Raw genomic sequence first — 21,965 nt, 5'->3', positions numbered from 1 at the left:
AAGCCAGGTATTACATTCCAGAGACCTTCAGGTAAAGTGGTGCAGCCTATCTGAAGCAAGGTGTACAATAAAATGGGAAAGACGTCGCTCTTCTGGTCTTCACATCATGGTGGCTGATCGTATCGGCTTCAGCCAGCAAGTCTTCGCCAAAATGCCACGCCCGCCCTACAATTAGGATTCGGTGAGCATCAGGAGGCGCTGTCTTTTGGCAGAGACCTGCAAGGTGAAGCCAATCTGAAAAGGAGCCTAGTCTAAAAAGACGACACAGGAAGGGAGGAGCGACACTTAATAAAGATGTGTCAGGGGAGGGGGGTGGGGTCAGGAACCCTTCTAGCAGGGCACGATACAGGAAGGGGAGGAGCCCTCCTCTAGCAGGGCACGATACAGGAAGGGGAGGAGCCCTCCTCTAGCAGGGCACGATACAGGAAGGGGAGGCACCCTATTCAATTAAAAAGGCATCAAACAGGAAGAGGGTCCTGCTCAATAATAGTCTTGACACTGGAATGGGAGGAGCCCTACTTAAAAGGAGTTTAATTGCTACCTGCAATTTGAGGAACAATACACCGTACAGTAAATACAATGCAACTTCATGATCTGTACCTACCTTACTCCCAGGCTGAGGGTCTTCACGAGCTCTTTTCTCTGCCAAACGTTTATCTGGTCTGTGACTAACTCTCAGGTCAACATCATTGAAGTCCATGTTCCTATAATCTATGTCCTCTCCGCACAGGTATTCAATCCCTGGGGCCAGGCTGCTTCCTGGGCCTAACGGTCTGGCAGGCCTGGTGACGAGATCTGGGTGAAACGTTTCGGCGGCAGCAGCACTGGGAGCAGGTACGGCAGGGGCGAGAGTGGTGGGCTCATCTTTAGCCTCTGGCACATTAGTTTTCCCTCTTAGCTCTTTGGCTGCCAGTCGCAGAAAGTCCATAAGTAGAGAATTCTGGGCAAAGAATTCCTCAGGGGTCTTTGTATCTCCACCTCGGAGATCCTCATCCTTCTGAACAGGTGCACTGGTCCGCAAGTCTTGATCGGCTTCCACCTTGATAGGGACCTTAGGGAAGCTGTCTTTACTGCGCAAGTCCTGATCGCCTGAACAGAGCTCCTTAGGGGTGCCGTGTGCTGCATATCCCGAAGCTTTCTCTGCCGGTTCCTTGGCTCCGCTATTAACTTCCGGCTTTGGTCTCTCTCGAAAATCGGTGTCCAGTTTCCCAGGACAACTTTGTTTCGAGCTGCTTGGTGCTTGAACCTCTGTGGGAGGTTTGGACTGAGCCTCAGCAATTATACTGGCCAACGATGACAACTCTTCTTCGCTGAAAGACAAAAATGGAATTGTTTCAACTTTTTTGGGGCCCGTCTTCCCATCCATTTCCTTTGGTAGCAAAGGAAAACCGGCTGTTGATTTCGCTTTTTCATCCCTTTCCATATTGGATGCCAAAAAATTACTTCCGGTCTCCATTTTCTCGGTGCTTTCTTTAACTGCGCTGTGCCGATAATCCGTGTCTGTGCTCTCTCGCTCCCGGTAATCTGAATCTACGCTTTCCTTCCCCCGGTAATCTGAATCGGAGGTCTTTGTGTCACGGTAGTTTACGTCGGCAGTCTTTGCTTCTTGTTGGTAGTTTACGTTGGTGGTCTTCAGGTCTCGGTAGTTTACGTCGGCATTTTCTCGGCTCCGATAGTCAGAGTCCGAACTCTCTTTGCCACGGTAATCGGAGTCCGCGCACTCCTTCTCACGGTAGTCCGTGTCGGTGTGTTTAGGGAATTCTGCCATTTGGGCCTGGGACTCCCCCTTTTCATAGCTCACATGAGCTGCCTTGCCTTGTCTGTAAGGCATTTCTGCAGACTTCTTATTCACCGCAGTGCCTTTTGCAGTCCCGGCATTTAAAGCGTCTTTCTCTTGATGTTCTACCTCCATGTACTCCAGATCGGTCTTCTTTTGCTCCCTATACGGGATGGACGTGGTTCCACTTTCTGAGTATTGTCTAGACAAGCTCTGCTGATAGGACAAGGTTCCACTTTCCGAGTACTTCCTAGGCAGGCTCTCCTGATACTCCAAATCTCTCTCTCTTCCCATGAAATCCTTGTCAGCTTCTTTAACCCGTAAATCAAGGTCTGTAGACTCTCTAACCCGTACAGGTAGCCCCCCCTCTGAGTAATCCATAACTTCCCTCTCCCGGAAAAGCAGGGCGGCAGCCTCCCTGTCTCTAAGGGCCAAGCCCTTAGCCTCCCTATCTCTGAGGACCATGGCCACGGCATCCCTATCTCGCATCCGTTCCAGAACCTCCCTCTCCCTCAGTAGGCGCTCGGCGTAATCTCTCTCCCTCAGTAGAATTTCTTCTTCTCTTTCTCTACGATTCAGTATACCGTCCAGTCGTAACTTGTACTCCATTTCGGCAGCGTGCCTCTGCCTATAATCAAGAGCGGTTGCCAATCTCTTTCGGTGCTCCAGTTCTAAGATCTCTCTTTCTCGGTGCTCCTTTTCTGCAATCAACTTTCTTCTGTATTCCGAGGTATCCTGATCCCTATAGTCGGGCGGTGGAAGCCTCACCCTGTAGCCGATGCTCTGCCCTTCCTCAGCTCTATAGTCCACATCTGGCGTCTTCCACTTTCTCTGCTCTAGAACTTCCCTTTCTCTATAGTCCATATCAGGGGCTAGACCCTGCTCTGAATAATGCATATCCGCCACGTCTCTAAAATTCGCCGATTGCGCCCCTCTTCTCAGGATGTTCATCTGCTCCTTTGGCGCCGGTCTGCTCTCTTCCCAAGCTCCTTCTTGGCCCCTCCCTGCATCTCTATAGCTGAAAGGAACCCCTCCTTGGCTGGTGTAAGGAGGACCAGGAGGTACAGCTCCACCCCGAAACGGTAAAGGACTACGTCCCCTCATTCTTGGATCAAGACCATGCGGCCACCTTGGAGAGTAAGACTCTCCTGTACGACCCCTGTAAGAGAAAGAAAAAAACAGAAGGTTTACTATGGACTCCATAACAAACAGAAGCTGAAAGCAGGCATTAAACACCCCCCCCCCCACAAAAAAAAGATGAAAGCAGAGTAAAGCAGCACTATATTTTGATAGCAGAAAAACAAACACTCCTGAGTACCGGATGGACTAAAGCTTGTAGTGGATAATGTCACAGGCGATGCTGCCCTCAAGGATAGGGGTATCCTAACAGTCAAACGAGAAAAGAAAGAAGGTGCGCGACCCTTGTGCATTATGCTTGGGTTGTTGCCTCCTGAATGCCTGTGCGTGTAATATATATATATATATATATATATATATATATATATATATATATATATATATATATATATATATATATACACACACATACATATACACACACACAAACACGTGTAGCTGAAGGAGGCAACACTGCTGGGCTCTGAGGAATAAGGTATCCCTTTTGAATCGTGTCAGCCGGCAGTGGCCCTTGAATATCCTCTGTTACCACCTAGAGCCTGTTGTCTCAAGATAGATTTTTGTCTTCTGGAGATCACCTGTATCCCAAGCTTTTACTATTTGTTTGTAAGTACCGCATATACTCAAGTATAGGCCGACCCGAGGCACCCAATTTTATCACGAAAAAAAAATAAAAAATGGGAAAACGTATTGACTCGAGTATAAGCCTAGGGTGAGAATGCAGCAGCTACTGTCAGCGGAAAAGAGGGTCACCGATGCCCATTTGCACGCCTCACTGTGCCCATTGCAGCGTACCTGAAATCTTTGACAGGCTGCGGTGCGGGTGTCCATTTTTTTTTAAAACTTGCGGCTTCCTCCTGGTCCTGTCCCGTGATATGCGTTTGACACTGTGTTCAGTGTTCCACCTATGACGGATGTTCTTTCATCCTAGGACTCGGTTTCCCAGCAGACCCCAAAAGAAGGTCTGTGACAGGCGGAACACTGAACACAGCGTCTGCTGGGAAACCGAGTCCTAGGATGAAAGAACGTCCGTCATAGGTGGAACACTGAACACAGTGTCAAATGCCTATCACGGAACGGGACTGGACCAGGAGGAAGCCGAGGGGGGTATTTTCAGCTCTAAGAAAAAAGAAAAAAAAGAAAGGGCTGAAAAACTCGGCTTATACTCGAGTATATACAGAAGTTCTTTTTATTTTACTTGAATAAAACAACCCAAGGATAATGCACAAGGGTGGTGCTCCCTCTTTCTTTTCTCATTAGAGCGGCACGATTCTGGGCAAAATTAGAATATTTTTGCTTCGAATAAAGATCAAGATTTTCTTACGATTCTCACAGTGTAAAATCTTTAACATTATACAAAAACATTTGGGGTAACTTTACTGGTTCGTTTTTTTTTTTTTTTTTTATTCATTAAAGTATTTGAAAGACCACTGTGCAAATACAGTGCGACAAAATATATTGCAACAACCACCATTTTTTTCTCTGTGGTCTCTACTAAAACACTATATTAGAGATAGATATAGATTAGAATATATATATAGATTAGAATATATATATATTGTGACAGGAAGTCAGGTAAATCTGGGGGTGTTGTCACAGACAGGAGATACATTTCTGCCTTGTTTAGAAAATTCACCAATTACTATCGGGTGTCGGCTGCTGAAGTAGCCAGAAAGGTTTAAGGACGTTGGATAGCTTCAGCTGTTCAGAATGAGGAAATTAAGGCCTCTATAAGTTGTCCAGAGGATTACTACTCAATGCTGCATCCTGAGGCTTGTTGAGTTAAGGAGAGCAGTGAGCTGAGGAAGACTTCTGAAGGTGAAGTGGTAGTTGATATCTTTGCTGTGTGATAAGAAAATCAAAAAGACTATTGTTTTCTGCTGGAAGACCAGCAGTGTCTGCCCAGCAGTAGGCTGTGCCAGACTCCATAGATAGGTTCCTGTGTTGTGAAGGTAGACGGCCCAAGTGGCCAGGGTTTATTTTATGTTTTATTTTGTTTATGCTGTTTTGTTGCTTGCACTTGTTTCCAGCAATATGGAAGAAAAAAAAACATAACCCTTGTTTTTCCACCACCCACGGCTGCCTCTCTGTATAATTCAGTGTGTAGTGAACCCACTCAGGATGTCACACGCCGAGCTAACCCCTTACTAATATATATATATATATATATTATGCTTGGAGGTTCCAAGTAATTTTCTAGCAAAAAAATTAAATATTTTAAAACTTGAAAACAAATAATGTCAGAAAAAGGTTTAGTGCTTAAACTTTCCTAAATTACACACAGAAGTCTATTCCTTTGATGTAAAATACAAATTGATACAATGTTTAAAGTTACACTGCTAAAGAATGTTCTGATACTTGGCAGACTGCCCGGATTTTTTCCTCCTTTCTTTTGACTCAGAGCAGAGAATTCTCTGCATAGAAAGATCGGGAAATAAAATAATTTGTCAAGATTCGCAACGGGGAAATAAAAAATATTACGATAACGATTCTTGACGATTAATCGTGCAGCTCTAGGCATACAATACAGCTCTGCCTGCTGAACAGTAAACATACTGCAGCTGCTGATTTTTAATGTTAAGAAACGTACCTGTCTTGGAGCCCAGAGATGTCGGCACCGCAGGTCGGGGGCTGCCACCACTATTGCCGGTAAGGGAACCCCGCAGTGTAGCCTTTCGGCTTCAAGGCCGGGTCGCATGCATGCACAAAGCTCTCTCGCACTGGCCTGGCAGAAGGGGAGGGAGGCCAAGCTGCTGATGCACTTCACCGCGGCCTGGTCTCCTGGACGTGGGGACAGGGTACCTAAACCCCCCCCAAAAAGGTGCCAAATGTGGCACCGGGCAAAATCAGATAAGCGGAAATTCCACTTTTGGGTGGAACTACGCTTTAAGGGGAATCAGGAGTTTAAGACAACTGGGCTATATCGCCACCTACAGGAGAATTAGGACCCTGAATTCTTACCTGCCCTCCCCTGAAGCTAACAGGAGTACAGTTTAGCTTCTTCACTGGCCACAGCGGCTGGGAAATGCGACAGCTGAACCCGGAAGAGACTCCATGCATGTCCCTTCCAAGCCAGGGATGAGTGAGAATCTTATATAGGGCAACACACGCGAACTGAATCGCCTCTGGGCGCTTGGTATCCATTCCCTCAGAAGAGATGGTCTCGATCTTTCTCCTGAAGGCCTGGTGGGATGATCAGTGAACAGACATTTACTGGTCTCTAAGGATGAGCTCCGGCGTGTTCGCATAGAACACGTGCGGAGCTTGCCAGGAAGTCGGCACCCGCGCTGCGCTAATCACAGCCAGGCAGACATTGTCCGATGCTCGGCTGCAGAGATCGGGAAATGTCTGCCTGGCTGTGATTAGCGCAGCGCGGGTGCCGACTTCCTGGCGGGCTCCGCACGTGTTCTATGCGAACACGCCGGAGCTCATCCTTACTGGTCTCATTCCTCTCTACCCGGTGACACTCGCTATGGGGGGGGGGGGACCACACTATTGGGGGTCCACGGAAGCTGCCCGGTCACTTCCATCACATGCCGGAGTTATACCTAAATTTCTATCATGTAAGTGCAAAACTAAGATCCTGACCCCCCACGTGTGCGGCTCCCGCGCTGGTCAGAAAAACTCAACCTCGGAGCCAATCGTAACCACCGGGCACAAAAACTCACCGGAATGCCCCGAACGACGGGCGAGGACTGTCCCACATCTTCTCTGCGTTATACGACATCCGAAAATCAACCACCTGGAGAAAGAAAAGACCAAATATCAATCTATAGTGAGAGAATAACACGGGGGTCCGAAAATAACATTGGCCCGGATTCACGTAGGAGATACGCCGTCGTATCTCTGAGTCTGAGGCGTCGTATCTTGGCGCCTGATTCAAAGAATCAGATACGCCAGAATTTGTATAAGATACGACCAGCGTAAGTCTCTTACGCCGTCGTATCTTAACTGCATATTTACGCTGGCCGCTAGGGGCGTGTACGCTGATTTACGCCTAGAAATATGTATATCGGCTAGATACGCCTATTCACGAACATACGCCCGGCGCAGTACAGATACGCCGTTTACGTAAGGCTTTTTCCGGCGTAAAGTTACCCCTGCTATATGAGGCGTACCAATGTTAGGTATGGACGTCGGAACAGCGTCAAATTTTTCACGTTTTACGTCGTTTGCGTAAGTCGTTCGCGAATAGGGCTGGGCGTCATTTACGTTCACGTCGAAAGCATTGGCTTCTTGCGGGTTTATTTTTGAGCATGCGCACTGGGATACTTTCACGGACGGCGCATGCGCCGTTGGTAAAAAGCGCCATTTACGTGGGGGTCACATAAAATTTACATAACGCACGCCCACATCTTCCACATTTGAATTAGGCCGGCCTATTTACGCTACACCGCCGCAACTTTGGTTTGAGAATACTGCACTTGCCTGTCAAAGTTGCGGAGGCGTAACGTAAATAGGATACGTTACGCCCGCACAAAGATGCGCGCTCCTACGTGAATCCAGACCATTGTGTACAACACTGCGGTATATGTCAGAGCAATATACATGTATAATAATAAATGTGACTGTGGGGGGGGGGGACAGTTTAGATTATATAGCTCTGACATATACCGCAGCGCTGTACAGAGATCACTGAGCCAATCACATTCGTCTCTGTACCAGAGGAGCTTACACTCTAATGTCCTACTACAATAATAGTGTGTGACTGGGGGGGAGGGGACATTAGAGTGTAAGCTCTTCTGGTACAGAGACTGCTGTGATTGGCTCAGTGATCTCTGTACAGCGCTGCGGTATATGTCAGAGATATATAATAATAGTTTTAGTTTTAATTTATATAGCTCTGACATATACCGTAGTGCTGTACAGAGAACACTGAGCCAATCACATCAGTGTCTGTAACAGAGGAGCTTACACTCTAATGTCCCCCCCCACTATTATTATTATTAGAGTGTAAGCTCCTGTGACTGATCGGAGACCTCTCTGTACGCCTCCATGGCACACGTTGGCGCTATACATAGACGGACAATGGCGGTCTCACTCACGGCCCTGTTGGTCCCCCGATGCGGATCCTCCTCCGCTCGCCCAGCGCCAGCTCCGTCTTCCACTTCCGCCCCGCACCGGAAGTACGTCAGCCTCGGCAAAGGAGGAAGGGAGGGACAAGTGGTGGGCGGGGCTGCGTGAGAGAGAGAGCGCAGCCCGCTGTGGGCGGAGCTTTGGAATAACAGGGGAGGAGCGCATCGGAAGTAAGTCAGCCTCTGTAAAGGAGAGAGGAGTGTTGGGCGGAGCTGTGTGTATGTGAAGCCCGCCTGGGGGGGGGCGGATCCTGTGAATAATGGGGAGGAGCCATGATGCAACAAAGGGTCGCCCCGTAAGGTTCTGTAGATGTGAGAGGAGTGTTGGGCGGGGATTGAGAATTGGGGGGAGGAGCCACATCTTACTGGAAGTAGGTCAGCCTGTGTAAAAGTAGGAGTGTGGGGCGGGGCTGGTAGAAGCGTAGAGGGGTGGAGCTTGGGAATGATGGGGGCGGGACCACAAGTCACTGAAAGCGGCTCGGCCTTTGTTGGAGGTAGGAGGAGTGTTGGGCGGGGCTGGGAGAAGCGTAGAGGGGCGGAGCTTGGGAATGATGGGGGCGGGACCACACGTCACTCAAAGCGGCTCGGCCTTTGTTGGAGGTAGGAGGAGTGTGGGGCGGGGCTGGTAGAAGAGTGGAGGGGTGGAGCTTGGGAATGATGTGGGCGGGACCACAAGTCACTCAAAGCGGCTCGGCCTTTGTTGGAGGTAGTAGCTTGGAAATAATGGGGAGGGGCCACTAGGCGCTGTAAGCAGGTCAGCCTGTGTGGGGCGGGGCTTGGGGAGGAGCCACAATAAACAGGAAGTAAGCCCGCCTCTATACAGGTAGGAGGAGTGTGGGCGGGGCTGTGTGTGAAGCTCGCTAGGGGGCGGGGAGGCCCCACAATGCACCGGGGGTCCTGCGGTGATCGGACAGGTAATGTGAAGGTTCGGAGGGTTCTGCTTACACTGAGGGGGGGGAGGGATTCTGACACAGGAGCCAGCCAATCAGCTTCCTGGTGTCAGGTGACAGGAAGTAGAGGTGGTTGCTATGGGTAACCTGCAGTAATGTGTTTATAAAATGTATTGTCTCCACTGTACAGGACATTTATGGCTTCTGACGTCCACGACAAGGTGGAGCGACACCCCGGAGTGACCCCGACTTCCTCCATACTGTCCGCCGCCCCGGAGATCCCGCGCTCCGAGAGCCCCGCCCCCGCCCTGACCCAGGGCACCGAGCCAGGTGAGTATTGATGGGTTGGGTGGGTCACCTGGGTGACCGCCGCACGCAGATTTACGTAGACAGAATGGCACAGACAGGCAAATGGGCGTACAGGTACGTCCCCTTTAATTTGCCGCCGTGTGGTCGCGCACTCCGTGACCGCGCCCCCGCAGTGCGCGGACTCGATGTCCGCCGGTGTCCCGCGATCGGGTCACGGAGCTGAAGAACGGGGAGATGTCAGTGTAATTACAACAACATCTCCCCGTTCTTCCTAGTGACACAGCACCGATCGTCTGTTCCCCGTCATCGGGAGCAGCGATCAGTGATGTGTCACTCGTAGCCACGCCCCCTAACAGTTAGAATCACTCCCTAGGACACACTTAACCCCTTCAGCGCCAGTGTCATTTTTTTTTTTAAACAGTAATCAGTGCATTTTTATAGCACTGATCGCCGTATAAATGTGAATGGTCCCAAAATGGTGTCAAAAGCATCCGATGTGTCGGCCGTAATGTCGCAGTCACGATAAAAATCGCTGATCGCCGCCATTACTAGTAAAAAAAATAAAAAATTATTAATAAAAATGCCATAAAACTACCCCCTATTTTGTAGACGCAATAATTTTTGCGCAAACCAGTCAACAAACGCTTATTGCAATTTTTTTGTTAGTTTTTTTTACCAAAAATATGTAGAAGAATACGTATCGGACTAAACTGAGAAAAATATTTTTTTTATATATTCTTTCTTCCTCCTTCTTCCTTTTTCCTTTTTCCTTCTTCCCTCCTGCCTTCCTTCCTTCCTTCCTTCCTTCCTCCCTCCCTCCTTCCTTCCTTCCTTCCTTCCTTCCTTCCTTCCTTCCTTCCTTCCTTCCTTCTTCTTCTTCTTCCTTCTTCCCTTCTTCTTTCTTCATTCTTCTTCCTTTTTCCTTCTTCCTTCCTTTTTCCTTCTTCTTCCTTCTTCCTTCTTCCTTTCTTCCTTCTTCTTCCCTTCTTCTTTCTTCCTTCTTCCTTTTTCCTTCTTCCTTTTTCCTTCTTCCTTTTTCCTTCTTCCTTTTTCCTTCTTCCTTCTTCCTTTTTCCTTCTTCCTTTTTCCTTCTTCCTTTTTCCTTCTTCTTCCCTTCTTCTTTCTTTCTTCCTTTTTCCTTCTTCCTTTTCCTTCTTCTTCCTCCTTCTTCTTTATTCTTCCCTTCTTCCTCCTTCCCTTCTTCCTCCTTCCTCCTTCCTCCTTCCTCCTTCCTCCTTCCTCCTTCCCTTCTTCCTCCTTCCTCCTTCTTCCTTCTTCTTTCTTTTTCCTCCTTCCCTCTCTTCCTCCTCCCCTCTCTTCCTCCTCCCCTCTCTTCTCCTCCTCTCCTTCCCTCTTCCCTCCTCCTCCTCTCTTCCCTCTCCCCTCTTCCCTCTTCTCTCTTCTCTTCTCTCTCTTCTCTTCTCTCTCCTCTCTTCCCTCTCCTCTGTTCCCTCTTCCTCTGTTCCCTCTCCTCTGTTCCCTCTTCCTCTGTTCCCTCTCCTCTCTTCCCTCTTCTCTCTTCCCTCTCCTCTCTTCCCTCTCCTCCCTCTTCCCTCCTCCCCTTTTCCCTCTTCCCTCTTCCCTCCTCCTCTTTCCTCTTCCCTCCTCCTCTCTTCCTTCTTCCTCCCTCCTCTCTTCCCTCTTCCGTCTTCTCTATTTCTCTCTCCTCAGGGGCGGGCCAGGATGAAGCCATGTTTGTCCACGCCCAGTCTTATGAAGACCTCACTGGAGAGGTGGAGGTTCCCCTCCCCCGGAGTCCCGGCCCAGACGGCAGTGTGGAGATCAGCAGCATTGAGCAGATCAGCGAGGACTTCAGCAAGCTCAGCACTCAGCTGAGTGTCAGCTCTGTACAGAGTATGGAGCAGAGCCCGGAGGAGGGGGAGGCCCCTGACCAGGGACAGGAAGACACCGCTCCTTCATCCAGCCCAGAAGGGGACGGCGGGAGTCGTGTTCTGGATGACTGGTACGGGCACCAAAAACACGTCTTTGTCCTGAGCGAAGCTGGGAAGCCGGTGTATTCTCGGTACCGGTCAGAGGAGGCGCTCTCGAGCACAGCCGGAGTGATGATGGCACTGGTGTCCTTTCTGGAATCGGAGAAGAACGCCATCCGCTCCATCCACGCAGGTAGAACGGGGGTAGATTTATTATATAGGGGGGTTATTTACTAAAGCTAGAGAGTGAAAAATCTGGTGCAGCTGTGCATGGCAGTCAATCAGCTTTTTTTTTTTTTTGGTAAAAACTTTATTGAACAAGCTGAAGTTAGAGGCTGATTGGCTGCCATGCACAGCTGCACCAGATCTTGAACGCTCTAGTTTTAGTAAATCACCCCCATTATGTGTTCTCATGGCACCTATTACAGTCCTCAACACTTCATCCTAAACATGTGATGAGATCTTCCGAATCGGAGGCTAGTTTACCTGAACAGGACACTCTGCAGATCATGAGATGTGGGCAGCTGAAGTTATATCCCGATCACAGCTGTGCCGGTAAAAGAGGCTGCTGTGCCTGCCCCATGCTACTTCCAAAACCTTCCTATTGGCCTTGTAAAGCCATGGGTGGCCTTACTGACCAATAGGGAGGCTCAGGAATAAAAAAAAAAAGGGGGGGGGGCAAAAATCTGAGATTTGCTTCCAACTTCAGCTCTTAATTTTTGACTATTCTTATCTGTCTTTTATACTTAGTTACAGTGGAACCTCGGATTGCGAATAACGCGGTTAATGAGAGTTTCGCAATACGAGCGCTGTGTTTTAAAGTATCCTAACTCGGCTCGCAAAACGAGCAGGATTCAGCCCAAAGTGCAGTACTGTGCTTGGCCTGAGGTGGGGGGGCGCCAGAGCCGAATGGTGCTGTTCGGAGCCGATCAGCGCCGTTCGGAAAGGGCATAGGACAGCTGGGCTGACCTCGGCAAACCTCAGAAAGAGAGTCTTTCCAAGCTTTACTGAGGTCAGCCGAACTGTCCTCGGACCTTTCCGAGGCTCTCCGGCGCCCGCCCCTGGCCGCATGCGGTATTGCATGCCATTGAAGTCAATGTGGAACAAATTATTTTCATTTCCATTGACTTCAATGGGGAAACTGGCTTTGATATGCGAGTGCTTTGGATTATGAGCATTCTCCTGGAACGGATTAGGTTCCACTGTAGTTTAAATTATAATGGGGGCCATTCATGGGATGTGCAGGAAGGGGGCTCCAGGATGATCCGGAGAGCGATGCTGATGTGACGACATCAGCGCCATCCCCTGAATCACTACACTGTGAGTGCAACTTTCCTTTAACCACTTAAGTACCAGCCTGTGATAGCCCTTCCTTCCTTCCCAGGATGTTTTATTCTGTTTCCAGCGCTGTGATAATTTGTCTGTCAATTACTGTGTCATGTGACACTGTACCCAAATACATTTTTTTTTGGGGGGGGCAAATAAAAGTGTGCTGCTTTTACTAGGGGAAGAGGTGGATTTTGTTCCCTTCCTTTGCAGGAACGCAGAATCCAACTTCCCCACTGCCAGAACGGAGATCTGCTTTGTTTACATAGGCAGATGGCCGTTCTGTGTGTTTTACTGACGATCGGTGGTGGCCTGCAGACATCCAGTCTCCGACACCCGTAGATCGTCTTCTGGTGTGATTAACCACTTGCCGCCCGCCAATTGCAGATTGACGTCGGCAAAGTGGTTTCAATATCCTGACTGGACGTCATATGACGTCCTCAGGATATTGAGCCGCTGCGCGGCCCCCCGAAGGGCGCGCATCACGGCGATCGTTGTTGCAGGGTGTCGGTCTGACACCACCCAACACCGATCTAGGTAAAGAGTCTCCGACGGAGACTCTTTACCACGTGATCAGCCGTGTCCAATCACGGTTGATCACGATGTAAACAGGAAAAGCCGGTAATCGGCTTTTCCTCACTTGCGTCTGTCAGAGGCAGGCACAGGAGAGCCGCCCTGTAGCAGTAAATCTGCTATGTGGCGGTCTTGAAGCAGTTAATGAAGGTAAGAAATGGTTTTAGAAGTATACCCATGTGCTTGCCCCGCCCCTATTTCCGGTACAGTTTTTTGTTTCTTTGTTGCAGATGGATATAAGGTGGTGTTTGTGCGTCGCTCTCCTCTGGTCTTGGTGTCGGTGTCGCACACTCAGCAGTCGGAGCAGGAAATCGCTCAGGAGTTGCTGTACGTTTACTATCAAATTGTGAGCCTGGTCACCGGGACTCAGCTCCACCATTTCTTCCAGCAGAGAGCCAGCTACGACCTACGCCAGCTCCTCTCCGGCTCCGAGCGCATCACAGACAAGCTGCTGGATTCCATGGACGTTGACCCCAGCTTCCTCCTGGGGGCAGTGCGTTGTCTGCCCATGGCGGCCAGCCTGCGAGATTCGGCCATGTACTGCCTTCAGCAAGCCAAGGCCAAAAGCTTGGTCTTCTCCATTCTGATGTCCAATAACCAGCTGGTGACCCTGGTCAGGAAGAAGGACCAGTATTTGCACCCCATTGACCTCCACCTGCTCTTCAACCTGGTCACCTCCTCCAGCTCCTTCAGAGAAGGCGAGGCCTGGACACCAATCTGCCTCCCCAAATTCAATGCCTCTGGCTTCTTCCACGCTCACATCTCGTATCTGAGCCACAAGCCTGAACTCTGCCTCCTGATGGTGTCCACTGACCGAGAGGACTTCTTCACAGTCTCGGACTGCAAGAGAAAGATCGTGGAGAGGCTGGAGAAGAAGGGAGTGTGGGCCCCGCTGATGGAGGCACTGAGGAACCCCTTCTATGATGTCGCACAGATCGGGATCCCAGAACTGAGACATTTCCTTTACAAATCGAAGAGCTCCGGGCTTCTCACCAGGTGAGCAAGAGATACCAGCTGGTGGCCTAATAAGGCGTGCGGATAGGGAAGACTGGCCAGGGATTCAATAAGGTGGGCTAATAGGGGAGGCCAGCCAAGGGTGTTTTAATGAAGTGTACAAGTATGGGAAACCGGCCAGAGTCCAATAAGATACAGTATAGGGGAAACTGGCCAGAGTCCAATAAGATACAGTATAGGGCAGGGGTCTCCAAACTTTCTAAACAAAGGGTCAGTTTACGGTCCTTCAGACTTTAGGGGGGCCAGACTAGGGCCATTGGGAGTAGAAAATGTCCAGTGGGAGTAAATAATACAATATCTTTGGTGTCAGTAGGAGGACTAGTGCCCCATTGTTGGTGTCAATGGAAATAATTGATGGTGTCAGTTGGAGGAGTAGTGCCCCATTGTTGTCAGCAACAAGAATTATGTCCCATTGGAGTGGATGGAATAGTGTCCCAGGGGCCGCATTAAGGCACGCAAAAGACTGCATTTGGCCCCAGGGCCGCAGTTTGGACATCCCTGGTATAGGGGATGCTGGACAGTGGTCCAATAAGATACAGTATAGGGCAGTGACAGTGAACCTTGGCACCCCAGATGTTTTGGAACTAAATTTCCCATGATGCTCAACTACACTGCAGGGTGCAGGAGCACCATGGGAAATGTAGTTCCAAAACATCTGGGGTGCCAAGGTTCACCATCACTGGTATGCTGGCTCGGGGGTCAATAAGATGTACCACTAGGGAAGATCAGCTAAGGGGTCCAATAAGGTGAGCAGAGAGGGGAGACTGGCCAGGGTTTCTATAAGGTTTGCCGATAGGGGAGGCCAGCTAAGGGTTGTGGGGTCTGTGTAACGTAAGGGGAACCAGAGGTGTAGGGTGCTGTGTAATGTAAAGGGGGCCAGAGGTGCAGGGGGCTGTGTAATGTAATGGAAACCAGAGGTGCAGGGGCTGTGTATAGTTCAGGGGGCTGTGTAACGTAAGGGGAACCAGAGGTTCGGGGCCGTGTAATGTAAAGGGGTCCAGAACATCTGGGGTAACAAGGTTCACCATCACTGATCTAATGTGTGCGCTCTACTGGGACGTGGGGGGGGGGGGGGCTTACAGGAGAAAGAGAGCGCAAGGAAGACCTATTTGTTCAGCGAGTTCTTTGTAAGCTGTTCCTATTGGGTAGCAGTTTTTGTACATGTTGGCTGTAGAATGGGCTGGGAAGTAAAAATGAAAAATACTGCATACCTGCTGATGAATTCAGGAAAGAATGACCATGTGATCTCTCTACAGTCCCGCCATGGTGGCTCCCTATGACACCGATCAGGAAAGAAAGCGGCTGGTGGAATTATATCAGTACCTGCACGGCAGAGCGCACTGCAGCGCCCGTCCCCTGATCACCGTCTACCACTTGGGAGCCCATGAGAACATACTGGCCTGGGTAAGTGTCCCTCAAAGAGGATTCCAGTGAGTCTCTTTCCTGATTCTGACAAATATTCTCGCCTACAAGAACTTGTAATAATCCGACAGGATACAGAGCAGGTTTTGCAACTTGCTGCCATGAAGCCGTATGTGATTGATAGTGGAGTCTTCATTGTACAATGTCAATATAGAGGAAGCTGTGCCCAGAATATTGCAGGGAGAAGTCAAATGGCTGGTCATCAGTAACGCCTATGGGCTCTCTATAGCTAGTCTATTCCCTATTACTGACTTACCATGCCATGTTCTGCATGAGAGCAGCCATCTTGGTTAGGGACAAGGCTTAGTGGTATAGTAATCCACAGAATGGATGAAGCAGAAGCAGGTAGATCCTTGCATTACAGGTCTCCAGGTACAGCTTCCTCTCCAGTAAGGAAAACAGTGATCAGCATTAGTGATATGACTAAATCTCAATTCATACCTTCTGAGGCTAGCAGTAACAGGGAGCTGCACAGGATATATACATCATTACTGACTTGCCATGCCATGTTCTGCATTAGGGCAGCCATCTTGGTTAGGGGCAAGGCCTAGTGGTGGAATAATCCACAGAATGAATGAAGCAGAAGCAGGTAGATCCTTGCATTACAGGTCCCCAGGTACAGCTTCCTCTCCAAAAAGGAAAACGGTGATCAGCAGTAGTGATATCACTAAATCTCATTCCATACTTTCTGAGGCTAGCAGTAACAGGGAGCTGCACCCAAAAAATAGAAAAATCAGAGGGCAGAGACCTAGTCCCCAGGATTTCCTGTGTTTTCCCTGTATGGGATATATACAGCATTACTGACTTGCCATGCCATGTTCTGCATTAGGGCAGCCATCTTGGTTAGACGCAAGACTTTAGTGGTGGAATAATCCACAGAATGGATGAAACAGAAGCAGGTAGATCCTTGCATTACAGGTCTCCAGGTACTGCTTCCTCTCCAGTAAGGAAAACAGTGATCAGCATTAGTGATATGACTAAATCTCAATTCATACCTTCTGAGGCTAGCAGTAACAGGGAGCTGCACCCCCCAAAAAAATCAGAGGGCAAAGACCTAGTCCTCAGCATTTCCTGTGTTCTTCCTGCAGAGGATATATACATTATTACCGACTTGCTGTACCTCGGTCTGTATTATGTCTATGTGTAGAGGCAGCTATCTTGGTAGAGGTAGGGCTTTGCTTCCTCATGCCAGAGCTTCTCCCCTTGATGACTAGTGGAGTAATAAGAGGCGGAGTCGGCACAGATAAAAAGAATGGATGAGGTAGAAGCAGGGGGATCCTTGCGCTGAAGGTCCCCAGATACAGCTTCCTCTCCAGTAAGGAAAACAGTGATCAGCATTAGTGATATCACTAAATCTTATTCCATACCTTCTGAGGCTAGCAGTAACAGGGAGCTGCACCCCCCAAAAAAATCAGAGGGCAAAGACCTAGTCCTCAGCATTTCCTGTGTTCTTCCTGCAGAGGATATATACATTATTACCGACTTGCTGTACCTCGGTCTGTATTATGTCTATGTGTAGAGGCAGCTATCTTGGTAGAGGTAGGGCTTTGCTTCCTCATGCCAGAGCTTCTCCCCTTGATGACTAGTGGAGTAATAAGAGGCGGAGTCGGCACAGATAAAAAGAATGGATGAGGTAGAAGCAGGGGGATCCTTGCGCTGAAGGTCCCCAGATACAGCTTCCTCTCCAGTAAGGAAAACAGTGATCAGCATTAGTGATATCACTAAATCTTATTCCATACCTTCTGAGGCTAGCAGTAACAGGGAGCTGCGCCCAAAAAATAAAAATCAGAGGGCAAAGACCTAGTCCCCAGTATTTCCTGTGTTCTTCCTGCAAGGGATATATACATTACCGACTTGCTGTACCTCGTTCTGTATTATTTCTATGTGTAGAGGCAGCCATCTTGGTAGAGGTAGGGCTTTGCTTTCTCGTGTCAGAGCTTCTCCCCTTTGATGTGTAGTGGGGTAATAAAAAAGGTTTGCTGAGGCACAGATCTACAGAATGGATGAGGCAGTAGCAGGGGGATCCTTGCGCTGCAGGTCCTCGGGTACTGCTTCCTCTGCAGTAAGGAAAACGGTGATCAGCAGTAGTGATGTCACTAAATCTCAGTCAATACCTTTTGAGGCTAGCCGTAACAGGGAGCTGCGCCTAAAAAAATTAAAATCGCAAAGACCTAGTCCTCAGCATTTCCTGTGTTCTTCCTGCAGAGGATATATACATTACTACCAACTTGCTGTACCTCGTTCTGTATTATGATGATGTGTAGAGGCAGATATCTTGTCGGAGGCAGGGCTTTGCTTCCTCGTGTCAGAGCTTCTCCCCTTTGATGTGTAGTGGGGTAATAAAAAAGGTGGCTGAGGCACACAGAATGGATGAGGCAGTAGCAGGGGGATCCTTGCACTGCAGGTCCTCAGGTACAACTTCCTCTCCAATAGTGAGCAGCAAAGTAACATCATCAAATCTCACTTCAAATCTAATGAGGTTTGCAGTAACAGGGGGCTGTGTCAAAATAAACAAGCAGAGGGCAAACACTTAGCCCCCAGCATTTCCTGTGCTCTCCTTGCAGGGGATATGTTCATCATTACTGCCTTACCAGGCACTGTGACATCCATCATGTGACATCGTTTAGAGACATCCATCTTGTTGGAGGCAGGGCTTTGTTTCCTCATGTCGGAGCTGCCCCCCCTGATGACTGGTGGGGTAATTGTAGAGGTGGAAGAAGCACAGATCCACAGAATGGATGAATCAGAAGCAGGGAGAGCTTTCCACTCGAAGCTCCCAGGTACAGCTTCTTCTCCAGCAAGGAAAACCGTGATCAGCACACTAGTGACATCACCAAATCTCTCTCTCCAAATCCTCCGAGGCTGGCAGTTATAGGCAACAGTTACTTAGATCATCTGACACTGCGGACAGGGGCGTACCTACAGGGGTCGCAATTGCGACGTGTCCCAATGCTGTAGGGGGCCTGCATGGCTGCCCCCCTGTAAGCCTGGATAGGAGAAGCAGCGGGAGCAGCTGCATATAGAGGAATCAATCTCTCAATTTTTTCCTCCTGCAGCAGCTGAATGCCTGCGGGAGAGAGAGGAGGAGAAGCAGGAAAATTGGAGAGATAAATTCCTCTGTCCTCCGCCTCTCCTCCTATCCAGTTTCCTTCTACTGCCCCCTGTGTGCTCTTTTCTGGCCCCCCTTGTCCCCTGCAGCTCTGCCAGGTTCCACTCTCCCCCGCTGGCCGCTGCAGGGGATGTGTCAGGATGGAGAGCGGGGAAGGGGCAGGTAAATGTCTGATTTACTGGCCTCTTCTTTTTCTGAATGGAGAGTCAGTGATCAGTACCAATCACTGACTCTGTTCATTCATAACTGTGGCATATTAAACTGTGTTTACTATTCTTCAGTTTGTGAATGAACGGGAAGCCTCTGTACAGAACTATTCCTGTCCATTTAATCTGTGCTGCTGAGGCTGCGATTGAGGTGTTCTCAATCTCTTTTTTCTGTCTCAAAGGTAGAATATCAGAGGTCTGTTTAGACCCCTGATATCTCACCAAAGACCCCCAACAGGGCTCCTTAGAAATTGTAAATAAATAATAATAAAACATAATATTGTAAAAAAATTCAAAAACTACCGACACCAGTGGCAAAACTACCAGGGTCGCAAAGATCACATTTGCGACCAGGCCCTGGCGTTCCGCCACCGGGCTCAGAGGGAAGGGCACCGGCCGGGGGTCAGGGGGGCCTTGAAGGTTCTAGTTACACCACTGACTGCAGATATACAGCTATGAAGATAAAGTACAGGAATGCCTAGGCACAGGAAGTGCACTGATAGCAGGAGTGCCCAGGCACAGGAAGTGCACTGATAGCAGGAGTGCCCAGGCACAGGAAGTGCACTGATAGCAGGAGTGCCCAGGCACAGGAAGTGCACTGATAGCAGGAGTGCCCAGGCACAGGAAGTGCACTGATAGCAGGAGTGCCTAGGCACAGGAAGTGCACTGATAGCAGGAGTGCCTAGGCACAGGAAGTGCACTGACCTATTTTCCACTTAGTACTTCTGCTTCTCCATGTTTCAGCAGGTAGTTTGTCTGTCCTCTATGACCTTTTATCATTTTCCTCTCTGCAGGTGACGGAGGCTTTCGAACTCTACGTTTGTTTCAGTCCTCTGGGGACAAAGTCATCAGCTGTCAGCGGGGTCTCTCGCCTGCTGCGATGGATCCGCAAGGAAGAGGACCGCCTGTTCATCCTGAGCTCTCCCACATACTGACTGTGATGGTGAAACCCACATCTGCTTTTGGACAGCACATATACTGACGGAGGAACCTTCCTTTAGAGGTGTCGAGGGTGCCCATTGGATGGGATTTCCCAGAATCCTCTGCGCTGTGATTGGTAGCTCTAGCTCATCACGCTTCTCTCGTGTCGCCGGATGCTTGGAGCGACTGTAATGATGACTGATTTCCGTTATTTCGCCTCTAAATATATACCTGTTTTTAGGAAAGGTTGGTTTGATGTATAGAAGAAGGAATGGCATGGGGGGGGGTTTGGAGCCTATAAACTCAGTGGGGTAGATTCAGGTAGCTTTGCGCAGTTTTTACGGAGGCGCAGGGCACCGTTTTTGCCCTGCGCCCCCGCAAATTATCTGCGCTACCCTTGATTCACGGAGCAGAAGCTCCGTAAATTGCGTGGGCGCTCCGGCAAAATGCCCGGTGTAAGCGTGCGCAATTTAAATGATCCCGTAGGGGGCGGGAATCATTTAAATTAGGCGCGTTACGGCGCCGAGCGTAGGGCGCATGCTCCGTCGGGAAACTTTCCCGACGTGCATTGCGGCAAATGACGTCGCAAGGACGTCATTTGCTTCAAAGTGAACGTAAATGGCGTCCAGCGGCATTCACGATTCACTTACGCAAACAACGTAAAATTTAAACTTTGCGACGCGGGAACGACGGGTATACGTAACATTGGCTGCCCCTGCTATTAGAAGGAGCAGCCTTACGTGAAACCCGACGGACGGAAACGTTGTAAACTACGTACGCAGGGCTCGCATAACGTTGTGAATCGGCATTAGTATGCAATTTGCATACTATACACTGACCACAACGGGAACGCCACCTAGCGGCCTGCGTAAGAATGCAGCCTAAGATATGAGGGCATAAGAGCCTTATGCCACGCATATCTTAGGCTGCAGTCGGCGTAACGAGCTCTCTGAATCAGGAGAAGTCGTTACGCCGGCGCAAGTAAGCAATTGCGCTGCGTAACTATGGTTACGCAGACGCAATTGCTTCTTAAATCTGGGCCAGTATGTGCAACCAATTTCGGGGGCAGAAAGGCCAACGCGAGCCCCTCTTCTCTATAAGCTGTTATTTGTTTCAGGATAGGTTGGAGTTCCTGCTCTTGTTGTGCTCCCCAAAGCAACTGCCTCGTCACCTACCTCTCAGAACGGTCCCGTGTGCATGCAATAGGTTATGGGTGAGACCACCAGAAAAATTGCAACAATTCAAGGGGTTACTAAAACTGGAGAGTGCAAAATCTAAAGCATCTCCATAAAAAAACAATCAGCTTCCAGATTCTATTGCCAAAGCTTAAAGAGGATGTAAACCCATTCATGAAATTTGAGCTGGGCACATATATCTGCAGTATTTTGTTATCTCTCTTCAAAGAGCCAAGTCCCCTAGCTCTCTCCTGACCCGGTCCTCTGTTATCAGCCTGATAACTCCTGACAAATTCTCGGACACATCAGATCTTGTCAGGGGAGGTTGATAGAAATAGATTAGCAGGCAGCTGGCCCTGTTGCAAAACACCTCTGAGAGTCTCTGCCTATGATGAGAAGGGGTGTGTGCGCCTTTTCTCCATTCAGCAATTTTAGCTCTCTTGGCTGTATGCCCAGACATCACACTGTGTTAAACAGGAAGAGAAAATTTTCTAACACGATCTGAACTTTCTAAACAGAAAACAGTGCAACCTCGGATTGCGAGTAACACGGTTAACGAGCGTTACGCAACACGAGCAATGTATTTTGTAAAATCCTAACGTTTGTTAATGTTGTCTTGCAAAACGATCAGGATTCAGGCCAAAGAGGTGTGCAGTACCGTGTTGTGCCTGAGGCGGGGGGGGCGCCAGAGCCAAACAGCGCCGATCGTAGCCATTCGGAAAGACTCGGACATACTACGTTCCCGAGTCTTGCTGAGATGTCCTCGGGCCTTTCCGGCTGTTTCTTAGCCTCTCCAGCACCCCCCGCCTCTGGCGGTATTGCATGCCATTTAAGTCAATGCGGAAAAATAATAATTTAATTTCCATTGACTTCAACGGGGGAACTCGCTTCGAAATGCGAGTGCTTTGGATTACGAGCATTTGCATGCCATTGAAGTCAATGGGGAACAAATTATTTTAATTTCCATTGACTTCAATGGGGAAACTCGCTTTGATATGCGAGTACTTTGGATTACGAGCATTCTCCTGAAACGGATTATGCTCGTAATCCGAGGTTCCACTGTACTCCGTTCCTGAGCCTTTCCGAGTTCAGCCAAGCTG

General features: G+C 49.2%; 2 protein-coding genes across 2 annotated transcripts in view; one reads left to right on the top strand and one right to left on the bottom strand.

Annotated features, from left to right (window-relative positions):
- Window positions 1-8,066, bottom strand: part of LOC120944980 (RNA-binding protein 6-like) — a 53,910-nt gene extending 45,844 nt beyond the window's left edge. The window contains exons 1-3 of the mRNA XM_040358783.1: window positions 7,960-8,066; window positions 6,583-6,656; window positions 605-2,936 (exon numbers count right to left, since the gene is read on the bottom strand). Of these exons, the coding sequence (XP_040214717.1) occupies window positions 605-2,936; window positions 6,583-6,641 (2,391 nt within the window). The 5' untranslated portion in view covers window positions 6,642-6,656; window positions 7,960-8,066. The remainder of the gene's footprint in view (window positions 1-604; window positions 2,937-6,582; window positions 6,657-7,959) is intronic.
- Window positions 8,067-8,801: 735 nt separating this feature from the next.
- Window positions 8,802-20,030, top strand: MON1A (MON1 homolog A, secretory trafficking associated). Its single transcript, XM_040358784.1, has 6 exons — window positions 8,802-8,903; window positions 9,070-9,209; window positions 10,860-11,312; window positions 13,249-14,014; window positions 15,289-15,436; window positions 19,564-20,030. The coding sequence occupies exons 2-6, from the start codon at window positions 9,077-9,079 to the stop codon at window positions 19,702-19,704; spliced, it is 1,641 nt and encodes a 546-aa protein (XP_040214718.1). The 5' UTR covers window positions 8,802-8,903; window positions 9,070-9,076; the 3' UTR covers window positions 19,705-20,030.
- Window positions 20,031-21,965: the final 1,935 nt, after the last annotated feature.

This window comes from Rana temporaria, chromosome 7 (genome assembly GCF_905171775.1).
Source record: "Rana temporaria chromosome 7, aRanTem1.1, whole genome shotgun sequence".
Lineage (NCBI taxonomy): Eukaryota > Metazoa > Chordata > Amphibia > Anura > Ranidae > Rana > Rana temporaria.
Note: the sequence above shows the minus strand (reverse complement) of the source record. Positions and strands in the feature narration are given on the sequence as shown.